At 58.9% G+C, this 13,016-nt stretch overlaps 1 protein-coding gene and 2 non-coding genes across 3 annotated transcripts in view; all 3 read left to right on the top strand.

The window, feature by feature from the left end:
• The first annotated feature begins 2,532 nt into the window (after window positions 1-2,532).
• TRNAK-UUU (transfer RNA lysine (anticodon UUU)) lies at window positions 2,533-2,605 on the top strand. The gene has a single exon. It is a non-coding gene; the product is annotated as a tRNA-Lys (tRNA).
• Window positions 2,606-2,812: 207 nt separating this feature from the next.
• Window positions 2,813-2,884, top strand: TRNAQ-CUG (transfer RNA glutamine (anticodon CUG)). The gene has a single exon. It is a non-coding gene; the product is annotated as a tRNA-Gln (tRNA).
• A 1,364-nt stretch (window positions 2,885-4,248) lies between these two features.
• The window catches only part of SLC27A5 (solute carrier family 27 member 5), a 20,777-nt gene continuing 12,009 nt past the window's right edge, over window positions 4,249-13,016 (top strand). Inside the window, exons 1-2 of the mRNA XM_032746005.3 lie at window positions 4,249-4,758; window positions 11,517-11,726. Coding sequence (XP_032601896.3) covers window positions 4,272-4,758; window positions 11,517-11,726 — 697 coding nt within the window. The 5' untranslated portion in view covers window positions 4,249-4,271. The remainder of the gene's footprint in view (window positions 4,759-11,516; window positions 11,727-13,016) is intronic.

Consider the following 13,016-nt stretch of genomic DNA (forward strand, 5'->3'; position numbering starts at 1 on the left):
GTGAGGGGGAAAATGGGTGGGAAATGTGAGAGGAAAAAATGGTGGAAATGGGAGGGAGAAAATGGAGGGAAATGTGAGGGCGGAAAAAAGCGGGAAATATGAGGGAAAAAGATGTAAAACAGGAGGAGAAAATGGCAGGAAAAGTGAGAAAAAAGGGAAATATGAAGGGAAAATAGGTGGGAAACATGAGGGAAAAGGGGCAGGAAAATTGAGGCAAAAAATGGGAAACGTGAGGGGAAAAAATGGTTGAAAACATGAATTAAGAAAATGGGAAACATGAGGGGGAAAGAGAGTGAAAATGAGAAATAAGAGGGTGAAAATGGTGGGAAATGTGAGGGGGGGAAAATATGAGATAAAAAAAGGGAAACATGAGGGGGAAAATGGAGGTTAAAAAAGAGAAATAAGAGGGTAAAAATGTTGGGAAATGTGATCAGTCCGTGCTGAGCGGCCTCTGGCAAGGGCCTGTGCACCTTGTGGGGGAAATAATAATAATAATAATAATAATAATAATAATAATAATAATAATAATAATACTTTTATTCTAGTAGATTTATATGCCATTATATGGCTACATTATTATATATTATATTTTATTTGCATTATTCCCGATAATTACTATTATTGTCATCATTATCATTTATATTATCATATTATTTTTATTATTATGAATAGTAAGACATTTATTTTAGAGTAAACCTCCCTTCCTCAACCCCAACCTGTTAAAACCCCTGAAAACCTCAGGTTTTTCCCCAAAACCTCGGATTTTTCCTTAAAACCTCGGGGTTTTCCCCAAAATCTCGGGTTTTTCCTTAAAACCTGGGGTTTCTCCCTAAAATCTCGGAGTTTTCCCCACAACCGCTAGATTTTCCCCTAAAACCTCATTTTTCTCCCCAAAACCTCGGGTTTTTCCTTGAAACCATGTGGTTTTTTTCTGAAAATAAAATCTGTTTTCTCCCGAAAACCTCAGCTTTTCACCCCATAACCGCACGATTTCCCCTCATAACCACTCGATTTTCCCCCCAAATCCTCCATTTCCCCCCGAAAATCACGAAGTTTCTCCCCAAAACCGTGAGGTTTTTTCCCCATAACCACTCGATTTTCCCCATAACTACTCGATTTTCTCTCAAATCCTCGGGGTTTTCCCCATAACCACTCGATTTTCCCTATAACCTCTCGATTTTCTCCCAAATCTTCGGGATTTTCCCTATAACCACTTGATTTTCCCCAAATTCTCGGGGTTTTCCCCATAACCACTCAATTTTCCCCATAACCACTCGGTTTTCCCCATAACCACTCGATTTTCCCCATAACCACTGGATTTTCCCCAAATCCTCGGGATTTTCCCCATAACCACTCGGTTTTCCCCATAACCACTCGATTTTCCCCATAACCACTCGATTTTCCCCATAACCACTCGATTTTCTCCCAAATTCTCGGGATTTTCCCCATAACCACTCGATTTCCCCATAACCACTGGATTTTCCCCATAACCACTCGATTTTCTCCCAAATCCTCGGGATTTCCCCCAAATCCCCGGGGTTTTCCCCATAACCACTCGATTTCCCCATAACCTCTCGATTTTCCCCATAACCACTGGATTTCCCCCAAATCCTCGGGATTTCCCCAAATCCTCGGGATTTCCCCCAAATCCCCGGGATTTCCCCCAAATCCTCGGGATTTTCCCCAAATCCTCGGGATTTCCTCCAAATCCCCGGGATTTCCCCCAAATCCCCGGGATTTTCCCCAAATCCTCAGGATTTCCCCCAAATCCTCGGGATTTTCCCCCACTCCTCGGGATTTCCCCCCAAATCCTCGGGATTTTCCCCCAATCCTCGGGATTGTCCCCAAATCCTCGGGATTTCCCCAAATCCTCGGGATTGTCCCCAAATCCTCGGGATTGTCCCCAAATCCTCGGGATTTTCCCCATAACCACTCGATTTTCCCCCATAACCACTGAATTTTCCTGAAATCCCCGGGGTTTTACTCCCCAAACCACTGGATTTTCCCCATAACCACTCGATTTTCCCCAAATCCTCGGAATTTCCCCCAAATCCTCGGGATTTCCCCAAATCCCCGGCATTTCCCCCAATCCTCGGGATTGTCCCCAAATCCTCGGGATTTCCCCAAATCCTCGGGGTTTTCCCCAAATCCTCGGGACTGTCCCCAAATCCTCGGGATTTCCCCCAAATCCTCGGGGTTTTCCCCATAACCACTCAATTTTCCCCAAATCCCCGGGATCTCCCCCAAATCCTCGGGATTTCCCCCAAATCCTCGGGATTTCCCCCAAATCCTCGGAATTTTCCCCAAATCCTCGGGATTTCCCCAAATCCTCAGGATTTCCCCCAAATCCCCGGAATTTCCCCAAATCCTCGGGATTTCCTCCAAATCCTCGGGATTTCCCCCAAATCCCCGGGATTTCCCCAAATCCCCGGAATTTCCCCCAAATCCTCGGAATTTCCCCCAAATCCTCGGGATTTTCCCCAAATCCCCGGCCTTTCCCCCAACCCCGCCGCGTCCCCGGCCGCGGGCAGAGCCCGGATAGCTCAGTCGGTAGAGCATCAGACTTTTAATCTGAGGGTCCAGGGTTCAAGTCCCTGTTCGGGCGACTCTCCTTTTCCTCTTTTTATCCCCCTTTTTTTCCCTTTCCCCCCATTTTTAACCATTTTCCCCCCATTTTTTAACAATTTTCCCCCATTTTTAACCATTTTCCCCCCATTTTGCCCCATTTCCAGCGCCTCGGGGGCTCCCTGGGCGGGGGCGGCGCGGGGTCTCTTTTCTGTGGCGGAGGGAGCGGCGCGGGGCGGCGCGGAGCGGTCCCATGGTGTAATGGTGAGCACTCTGGACTCTGAATCCAGTGATCCGAGTTCGAGTCTCGGTGGGACCTGCGCCTCCTTTTGGGGCAGCGCCGAGCCCCCGGCCTGGGGTGTCCTTGGGGTGTCCCCGGGGTGTCCCCAGGGTGTCCCCGAGGTGTCTCCGGGGTGTCCCTGCTCCGAGGGTGTCCCCCAGGTGTCCCCGAGGTGTCCCTGGAGTGTCCCTGGGGTGTCCCTGGGGTGTCCCCGGGGTGTCCCCGAGGTGTCCCCGGGGTGTCCCTGGGGTGTCTCTGGGGTGTCCCTGTTTCGGGGGTTCCCTGGGGTGTCCCCGAGGTGTCCCTGAGGCATCCCCAGGGTGTCCCCGGGGTGTCTCAGGGGTGTCCCTGCTCCAGGGGTGTCCCCAGGGTGTCCCCGAGGTATCCCCGGGGTGTCTCTGGGGTGTCCCTGCTCCGGGGATGTCCCCGAGGGTGTCCCTGAGGCATCCCCAGGGTGTCCCCCAGGTGTCCCCGAGGTGTCCCCGAGGTGTCCCCGAGGTGTCCCAGACCGGCAGCCGGGCTGGCAGAGGCCAGGCAGACGGACAGACAGACGTGGTGGGAGAGGGTGGATGGCCGGACAGAGACCGGACAGATGGACAGACGGACATGCAGGGTAGGAGAGGCTGAAGGGATGGACAGATGGACAGCCAGGGTGGCAGAATCTGGACAGCCAGACAACCGGACAGATGGACAGCCAGGTAGGAGAGGCTGAAGGGATGGACAGACGGACAGCCAGGGTGGCAGAATCTGGACAGACAGACAGCCGGACAGCCGGACAGCCAGACAGCCTGACAGCGGGACAGCCGGACAGATGGACAGCCAGGGTAGGAGAGGCTGAAGGGATGGACAGATGGACAGGCAGGGTGGCAGAATCTGGACAGCCAGACAGCCGGACAGCTGGACAGCCGGACAGACGGACAGCCAGGGTAGGAGAGGCTGAAGGGATGGACAGACGGACAGGCAGGGTGGCAGAATCTGGACAGACAGCCTGCCGGACAGCCAGACAGAGGGACAGCCAGACAGCCGGACAGCCAGACAGTCGGACAGTCTGACAGCCAGCCAGCCAGACAGACAGACAGACAGACAGACAGCCGTGCAGCCAGACAGCAGGACAGCCAGACAGCTGGACAGATGGACAGATGGACAGCTGGACAGCGGGACAGTGGGTCAGCCAGACAGCGGGACAGCCGGACAGCCAGACAGACGGACAGCGGGACAGACAGCCAGCCAGCCAGCCGTGCAGCCAGGCCCTGCAGAGCCACCGGCCCGTGGCAGCCGCCGCCCGCCGAGCCGCTCCCACGGCGCCGGGAGCAACAATCGTCACCCGGAGCGAGGAGAGCAAACAAAGCGCGGAACCGCCGCACGGCGAACTCCGGACGGCCCAAAGGTCACCGGGCGGACCTTGGCCACCGTCTGTGCCACACCGATGTCCATGGCGCTGCCGGTGGCTCTGCTGGCCGCTGTGGCCCTGCTGGTCCTGCTGGTGGTCACGGCGTGGTCGGTGCCGTTCTTCTGGCAGGACCTGATGTTCTTCACCACCATGACCCGGTCATCGCTGCGCTGCCGCCGGCGTTTGGCCGCCCGGCCGCCGGTCACTCTGCTGGACGTGTTCCGGCGCCACGTGCGGCTCCGGCCACAACAACCGCTGCTGATCTTCCAGGAGCAGATCTACACCTTCGAGGACATCGAGCGGCGCAGCAACCGCGCGGCCTGGGCGCTGCGGCGGCGGCTGGGGCTGCGGCGCGGCCGCACCGTCGCCGTGTTCCTGCCCAACGTGCCCGAATACCTCTGGACGTGGTTGGCGTTGGCCAAGTTGGGTTGTCCCATGGCTTGTCTCAACTGCAACGTCCGGGGACGGGCGCTGCGGCACGCGCTGGAGGCGGCCGAGGCCACCGCGGTGCTGGCCAGTCCTGGTGAGAGGGACAATGTGACACTGCGGGGGTTTGGTGCCACCAAGGTCACTGTGAGAGGGACAATGTGGGGTTTGGTGCCACCAAGGTCACCATGAGAGGGACAATGTGGTGTTTGGGGGGGGTTTGTGGTCACCAAGGTAACTGTGAGAGGGACAATGCGGGGTTTGGTGCCACCAAGGTCACCATGGTGTTGGTCAGTCACCATGAGAGGGGACAATGTGGGGTTTGGTGCCACCAAAGTCACTGTGAGAGGGACAATGTGGGGTTTGGTGCCACCAAAGTCACCATGAGAGGGGACAATGTGGTGTTTGGGGGGTTTGGTGCCACCAAGGTCACCATGAGAGGGGACAATGTGGGGTTCGGGGGGTTTGGTGCCACCAAGGTCACTGTGAGAGGGGACAATGTGGTGTTTGGGGGGTTTGGTGCCACCAAAGCCACCATGGTGTGGCCAGTCCTGGTGAGAGGGGACAATGTGGTGTTCAGGGGGTTTGGGGCCACCAAGGTCACTGTGAGAGGGGACAACGTGGTGTTTGGGGGGTTTGGTGCCACCAAGGTCACCGTGAGAGGGGACAATGTGACACTGGGGGGTTTGGTGCCACCAAGGTCACCATGAGAGGGGACAATGTGGTGTTCTGGGGGTTTGTGGCCACCAAGGTCACTGTGAGAGGGACAATGTGGTGTTTGGGGGGTTTGGTGCCACCAAGGCCACCGTGGTGTGGCCAGTCACCATGAGAGGGACAATGTGGTGTTGGGGGGGTTTGTGGCCACCAAGGTCACCATGAGAGGGGACAATGTGGAGTTCTGAGGGGTTTGGTGCCACCAAGGCCACCGTGGTGCTGGCCAGTCACCATGAGAGGGGACAATGTGGGGTTTGGTGTCACCAAGGTCACTGTGAAAGGGGACAATGTGGTGTTTGGGGGTTTGGTGCCACCAAGGTCACTGTGAGAGGGACAATGTGGTGTTTGGGGGTTTGGTGCCACCAAGGTCACTGTGAGAGGGACAATGTGGGGTTTGGTGCCACCAAGGTCACCATGGTGTTGGTCAGTCACCATGAGAGGGGACAATGTGGTGTTTGGGGGGTTTGGTGCCACCAAGGTCACTGTGAGAGGGGACAATGTGGTGTTCTGGGGGGTTTGGTGTCACCAAAGCCACCGTGGTGCTGGTCAGTCACCATGAGAGGGGACAATGTGGTGTTTGGGGGGTTTGGTGTCACCAAGGCCACCGTGGTGTGGCCAGTCACCATGAGAGGGGACAATGTGGTGTTTGGGGGGTTTGGTGCCACCAAAGCCGCCGTGGTGTGGCCAGTCCTGGTGAGAGGGGACAATGTGGTGTTTGGGGGGTTTGGTGCCACCAAGGTCACTGTGAGAGGGGACAAGGTGGTGTTTGGGGGGTTTGGTGCCACCAAGGCCACCGCGGTGCTGGCCAGTCCTGGTGAGAGGGGACAATGTGGGGTTTGGTGCCACCAAGGTCACCATGGTGTTGGCCAGTCCCTGTGAGAGGGGACAATGTGGTGTTTGGGGGGTTTGGTGCCACCAAGGTCACTGTGAGAGGGACAATGTGGTGTTTGGGGGGTTTGGTGCCACCAAGGTCACTGTGAGAGGGACAATGTGGTGTTTGGGGGGTTTGGTGCCACCAAAGCCACCATGGTGCTGGCCAGTCCTGGTGAGAGGGGACAATGTGGGGTTTGGGGGTTTGGTGCCACCAAGGTCACTGTGAGAGGGGACAATGTGGTGTCTGGGGGGGTTTGGTGCCACCAAGGTCACTGTGAGAGGGACAATGTGGGGTTTGGGGGGTTTGGTGCCACCAAGGTCACCATGAGAGGGGACAATGTGGTGTTTGGGGGGTTTGGTGCCACCAAGGTCACTGTGAGAGGGGACAATGTGGGGTTTGGGGGGTTTGGTGCCACCAAGGCCACCGTGAGAGGGGACAATGTGGCATCTCGGGGGGTTTGGTGCCGCCAAGGTCACTGTGAGAGGGGACAATGTGGTGTTTGGGGGGTTTGGTGCCACCAAGGCCACCATGAGAGGGACAATGTGGTGTTTGGGGGTTTGGTGCCACCAAGGTCACTGTGAGAGGGACAATGTGGGGTTTGGTGCCACCAAGGTCACCATGAGAGGGGACAATGTGGTGTTTGGGGGGTTTGGTGCCACCAAGGTCACTGTGAGAGGGGACAATGTGGTGTTTGGGGGTTTGGTGCCACCAAGGTCACCATGAGAGGGGACAATGTGGTGTTCTGGGGGGGTTTGGTGTCACCAAGGCCACCGTGGTGTGGCCAGTCCCGGTGAGAGGGGACAATGTGGTGTTTGGGGGGTTTGGTGCCACCAAGGCCACGGTGAGAGGGGACAATGTGGTGTTCTGGGGGGGTTTGGTGCCACCAAGGTCACTGTGAGAGGGGACAATGTGGTGTTCTGGGGGGTTTGGTGCCACCAAGGCCACCGTGGTGCTGGCCAGTCCTGGTGAGAGGGGACAATGTGGGGTTTGGGGGGTTTGGTGCCACCAAGGTCACTGTGAGAGGGGACAATGTGGTGTTCTTGGGGGGTTTGGTGCCACCAAGGCCACCGTGGTGTGGCCAGTCCTGGTGAGAGGGACAATGTGGTGTTTGAGGGGTTTGTGGTCACCAAGGTCACCATGAGAGGGGACAATGTGGTGTTTGGGGGGTTTGGTGCCACCAAGGTCACCATGAGAGGGGACAATGTGGTGTTCTGGGGGGTTTGGTGCCACCAAGGCCACCGCGGTGTTGGCCAGTCCTGGTGAGAGGGGACAATGTGGTGTTTGGGGGTTTGGTGCCACCAAGGTCACTGTGAGAGGGGACAATGTGGTGTTTGGGGGGTTTGGTGCCACCAAGGCCACCATGAGAGGGGACAATGTGGCATCTGGGGGGTTTGGTGCCACCAAGGCCACCGTGGTGCTGGCCAGTCCTGGTGAGAGGGGACAATGTGGTGTTTGGGGGGTTTGGTGCCACCAAGGCCACCGTGAGAGGGGACAATGTGGTGTTTGGGGGGTTTGGTGCCACCAAGGCCACCGTGGTGTGGCCAGTCCTGGTGAGAGGGACAATGTGGGGTTTGGTGCCACCAAGGTCACTCTGAGAGGGGACAATGTGGTGTTTGGGGGGTTTGTGGCCACCAAGGCCACCGTGGTGTGGCCAGTCCCGGTGAGAGGGACAATGTGACACCTGGGGGGGTTTGGTGCCACCAAGGCCACCGTGGTGCTGGCCAGTCACCATGAGAGGGGACAATGTGGTGTTTGGGGGGTTTGGTGCCACCAAGGTCACTGTGAGAGGGACAATGTGGTGTTCTGGGGGTTTTGGTGCCACCAAGGTCACTGTGAGAGGGACAATGTGGTGTTTGGGGGGTTTGGTGCCACCAAGGTCACCATGAGAGGGACAATGTGGTGTTTGGGGGGTTTGTGGTCACCAAAGTCACTGTGAGAGGGGACAATGTGACACTGGGGGGCTTTGGTGCCACCAAAGTCACTGTGAGAGGGGACAATGTGTCACCTGGGGGGTTTGTGGCCACCAAGGTCACCATGAGAGGGGACAATGTGGTGTTTGGGGGGTTTGGTGCCACCAAGGTCACCATGAGAGGGACAATGTGGTGTTTGGGGGGTTTGGTGCCACCAAGGTCACCGTGAGAGGGGACAATGTGGTGTTTGGGGGGTTTGGTGCCACCAAGGCCACCGTGGTGTTGGCCAGTCCTGGTGAGAGGGGACAATGTGACACTGGGGGGTTTGGTGCCACCAAGGCCACCGTGGTATTGGCCAGTCCTGGTGAGAGGGGACAATGTGGTGTTCTGGGGGGTTTGTGGTCACCAAGGTCACCATGAGAGGGGACAATGTGGTGTTCTGGGGGGTTTGGTGTCACCAAGGCCACTGTGGTGCTGGCCAGTCACCGTGAGTGCAAGTGGGGTGGGGGGGTTTGCACGTGTGTCACTGTCCATTTGTGTGTGTCACTGTGTCCCTGTCTGTGTCCCTCTGTGTCACTGTCCCTGTGTCACTGTGTGTGTGTCCCTGTCTGTGTCCCTGGGTGTGTCACTGTGCGTGTCACTGCATGTCACTGTCCCTGTGTGTGTCCCTGTCACTGCGTGTGCCATTGTCCCTGGGTGTGCCATTGTCCCTGGGTGTGTCACTGTGCGTGTCCCTGTCCCTGGGTGTGTCCCTGTGTGTCACTGTGTGTCCCTGTGTGTGTCCCTGTCCCTGGGTGTGTCCCTGTGTGTCACTGTGTGTCCCTGTGTGTGTCCCTGTGTGTGTCCCTGGGTGTGTCCCTGTCCTTGTGTGTGTCATTGTCCCTGGGTGTGTCACTGTGCATGTCACCGCGTGTCACTGCCCCTGGGTGTGTCCCTGTCACTGCGTGTGTCCCTCTGTGTCCCTGTGGGTGTCATTGTCCCTGGGTGTGTCCCTGTCCCGGTGTGTGCCACTGTCCCTGTGTGTGTCACTGTCACGCGTGTGTCCCTCTGTGTCTCTGGGTGTGTCACTGTGCGTGTCACTGCGTGTCCCTGTCCCTGTGTGTCCCTGTCACTGCATGTGTCCCTCTGTGTCCCGGTGTGTGCCATTGTCCCTGGGTGTGTCACTGTGCGTGTCACCGCATGTCACTGTCCCTGGCACTGTCACTGTCTCTGTATGTGTCCCTGTCTGTGTCCCTGGGTGTGTCACTGTGTGTCACCCCTGTGTGTGTCCCTGTCCCTGTGCGTGTCCCTGTGTGTCCCTGTGTCACTGTGTGTGTCCCTGTCTGTGTCACCCCTGGGTGTGTCCCTGTCCCTGTGTGTGCCATTGTCCCTGGGGGTGTCACTGTGCATGTCACTGCGTGTCACTGTCCCTGGGTGCGGTCCCTGTGTGTCCCTGTCCCTGTCTGTGTCACCCCTGGGTGTGTCCCTGTCCCTGTGTGTGTCCCTCTGTGTCCCTGTGTGTGTCCCTGTGTGTCCCTGTCTGTGTCACCCCTGTGTGTGTCCCTGTCCCTGTGCGTGTCCCTGTGTGTCCCTGTGTCACTGTGTGTGTCCCTGTCTGTGTCACCCCTGGGTGTGTCCCTGTCCCTGTGTGTGTCCCTCTGTGTCCCTGTGTGTCACTGTCCATGTCTGTGTCACCCCTGGGTGTCCCTGTTTGTGTCACTGTGTGTCACTGTGTGTCCCTGTGTGTCCCCATCCCTGTCTGTGTCACCCCTGGGTGCCCCCAGGGGATCGGGGCTCCATTCGGGGTGATCCCACCTGGGACCTTGGACCCTCATCCATGATTCCAGGTGTGCCCACCTGGCCAGGTGCCCACTCGGAAGAACTTTGGGGTGTCCACCTGTGACTCTTGGACCCTCATCCATGATTTCAGGGGTGCCCACCTGGCCAGGTGCCCACTTGGGGCTACCTTGAGGTGCCCACCTGGGACACTTGGACCCCCATCCATGATTCCAGGTGTGCCCACCTGGCCAGGTGCCCACTCGGAGGAACTTTGGGGTGCTCACCTGGGGACCTTGGCCCCGCCACCCATTCTGGGGGTGCCCACCTGACCAGGTGCCCACTTGGAGGAACTTTGGGGTGCCCACCTGGGACTCTTTGACCCCCATCCATGATTCCATGGGTGCCCACCTGGCCAGGTGCCCACTCAGAAGAACTTTGGGGTGCCCACCTGTGACTCTTGGACCCTCATCCATGATTCCATGGGTGCCCACCTGGCCAGGTGCCCACTCGGAGGAACTTTGGGGTGTCCACCTGGGGACCTTGGACCCCCATCCATGATTCCAGGTGTGCCCACCTGGCCAGGTGCCCTTTTGGGGGTACCTTGAGGTGCCCACCTGGGACCCTTGGACCCTCATCCTTGGCTCCAGGTGTGCCCACCTGGCCAGGTGCCCACTTGGAGGAACTTTGAGGTGTCCACCTGTGACTCCTGGACCCCCATCCATGATTCCAGGGGTGCCCACCTGGCCAGGTGCCCACTTGGGGGTACCTGCAGTGCCCACCTGAGGTGCACCTTTGCGACGTCAGCGGTGCCCACCTGACCAGGTGACCATTTGGGGGTACCTTGAGATGCCCACCTGTGACCCTTGGACGCCCATCCATGATTCCAGGTGTGCCCACCTGGCCAGGTGCCCACTCGGAAGAACTTTGGGGTGCCCACCTGGGAACCTTGGCCCCACCACCCATTCTGGGGGTGCCCACCTGACCAGGTGCCCACTTGGAGGAACTTTGGGGTGTCCACCTGAGGACCTTGGCCCCGCCACCCATTCTGGAGGTGCCCACCTGGCCAGGTGCCCATTTGGGAGTACCTTGAGGTGCCCACCTGGGACCCTTGGACCCTCATCCTTGATTCCAGGTGGGCACACCTGGAGCCAAGGATGGGGGTCCAAGGTCCCCAGGTGAGCACCCCAAAGTTCCTCTGAGTGGGCACCTGGCCAGGTGGGCACCCCCAGAATGGGTGGCAGGGCCAAAGTCTCCAGGTGGACACCCCAGTTACCCCCAAGTGGGCACCTGGCCAGGTGGGCACACCTGGAATCATGGATGGGGGTCCAAGGGTCCCAGGTGGGCATCTCAAGGTACCCCCAAATGGGCACCTGGCCAGGTGGGCACCCATGGAATCATGGATGGGGGTCCAAGAGTCACAGGTGGGCACCCCAAAGTTCCTCCAAGTGGGCACCTGGCCAGGTGACATCAGCAGTGCCCACCTGGCCAGGTGCCCACTTGGGGGTACCTGCAGTGCCCACCTGGGCAGGTGACATCAGCGGTGCCCACCTGCCCAGGTGCCCACGCGGTGTCACCTGCCATGTCCCTCTGTCCCCGCAGAGCTGCGCGAGGCGGTGGAGGAGGTCCTGCCCCACCTGCGGCGGGACGGCGTGGAGGTGTTCTACCTGAGCGCGGCGTCGCCCACGGCGGGCGTGGAGGCGCTGCTGCCCATCATCGAGGTGGCACCTGCCGAGCCACCGCCCGCCGAGCTGCGCGCCGGCGTCACCGGAGACTCCCGGGCCTTGTACATCTACACCTCCGGCACCACCGGTGAGCCGGGACACCGGGCGGGTGGGACGGGAACGTCCAGGGGTCTGACCATGGTGGGTCCACCTGGGCCAGGTGTGTTCCAGCCATGTCCACACATGAGCAGCTTGGAGGTCTTCCTCCAGCCCTGACCATGGTGGGTCCACCTGGGCCAGGTGTGTGTCCACACATGGGCAGCTTGGAGGGGTCTTGGGGGTGTTCCTCCAGTCATGACCGTGGTGGGTCCACCTGGGCCAGGTGTGTCCCAGCCATGTCCACACATGGGCAGTGTCCAGGGGGCCTGGGGGTGTTCCTCCAGCCATGACCATGGTGGGTCCACCTGGGCCAGGTGTGTGCTGGCTGTGTCCACACATGAGCAGCTTGGAGGGGTCTTGGGGGTCTTTCTCCAGTCATGACCATGGTGGGTCCACCTGGGCCAGGTGTGTCCCAGCCATGTCCACACATGGGCAGTGTCCAGGGGGTCTTGGGGGTGTTCCTCCAGTCATGACCATGGTGGGTCCATCTGGGCCAGGTGTGTCCCGGCCATGTCCATGTGGGCAGATCAGCACTGGAGGGGTCCTGGGGGTCTTTCTCCAACCCTGATCATGGTGGGACCACCTGGGCCAGGTGTGTGCCCACACATGGGCAGTGTCCAGGGGGTCTGGGGGTGTTCCTCCAGTCATGACCACCACAGGCTCACCTGGGCCAGGTGTGTCCCAGCCATGTCCACACATGGGCAGTGTCCAGGGGGCCTGGGGGTGTTCCTCAAGTCATGATCATGGTGGGTCCACCTGGGCCAGGTGTGTCCCAGCCATGTCCATGTGGGCAGATCAGCACTGGAGGGGTCTTGGGGGTGTTCCTCCAGCCTTGACCATTCTGGGTCCACCTGGGCCAGGTGTGTCCTGGCCATGTCCACACATGGGCAGCTTGGAGGGGTCTTGGGGATGTTCCTCCAGCCCTGACCATGGTGGGACCACCTGGGCCAGGTGCGTCCTGGCTGTGTCCATGTGGGCAGTGTCCAGGGGGCCTGGGGGTCTTTCTCCAGTCCTGACCATGGTGGGTCCACCTGGGCCAGGTGTGTCCCAGCCATGGCCACATATGAGCAGCTTGGAGGGGTCTTGGGGGTCTTCCTCCAGCCTTGACCATGGTGGGTCCACCTGGGCCAGGTGTGTCCTGGCCATGTCCACACATGGGCAGTGTCCAGGGGGCCTGGGGGTGTTCCTGCAGCTCTGACCATGGTGGGTCCACCTGGGCCAGGTGTGTCCCAGCCGTGCCCACACATGGGCAGCTTGGAGGGGTCTTGGGGGTCTTCCT

This window comes from Taeniopygia guttata, chromosome 37 (assembly GCF_048771995.1).
Source record: "Taeniopygia guttata chromosome 37, bTaeGut7.mat, whole genome shotgun sequence".
NCBI classification, from domain to species: domain Eukaryota; kingdom Metazoa; phylum Chordata; class Aves; order Passeriformes; family Estrildidae; genus Taeniopygia; species Taeniopygia guttata.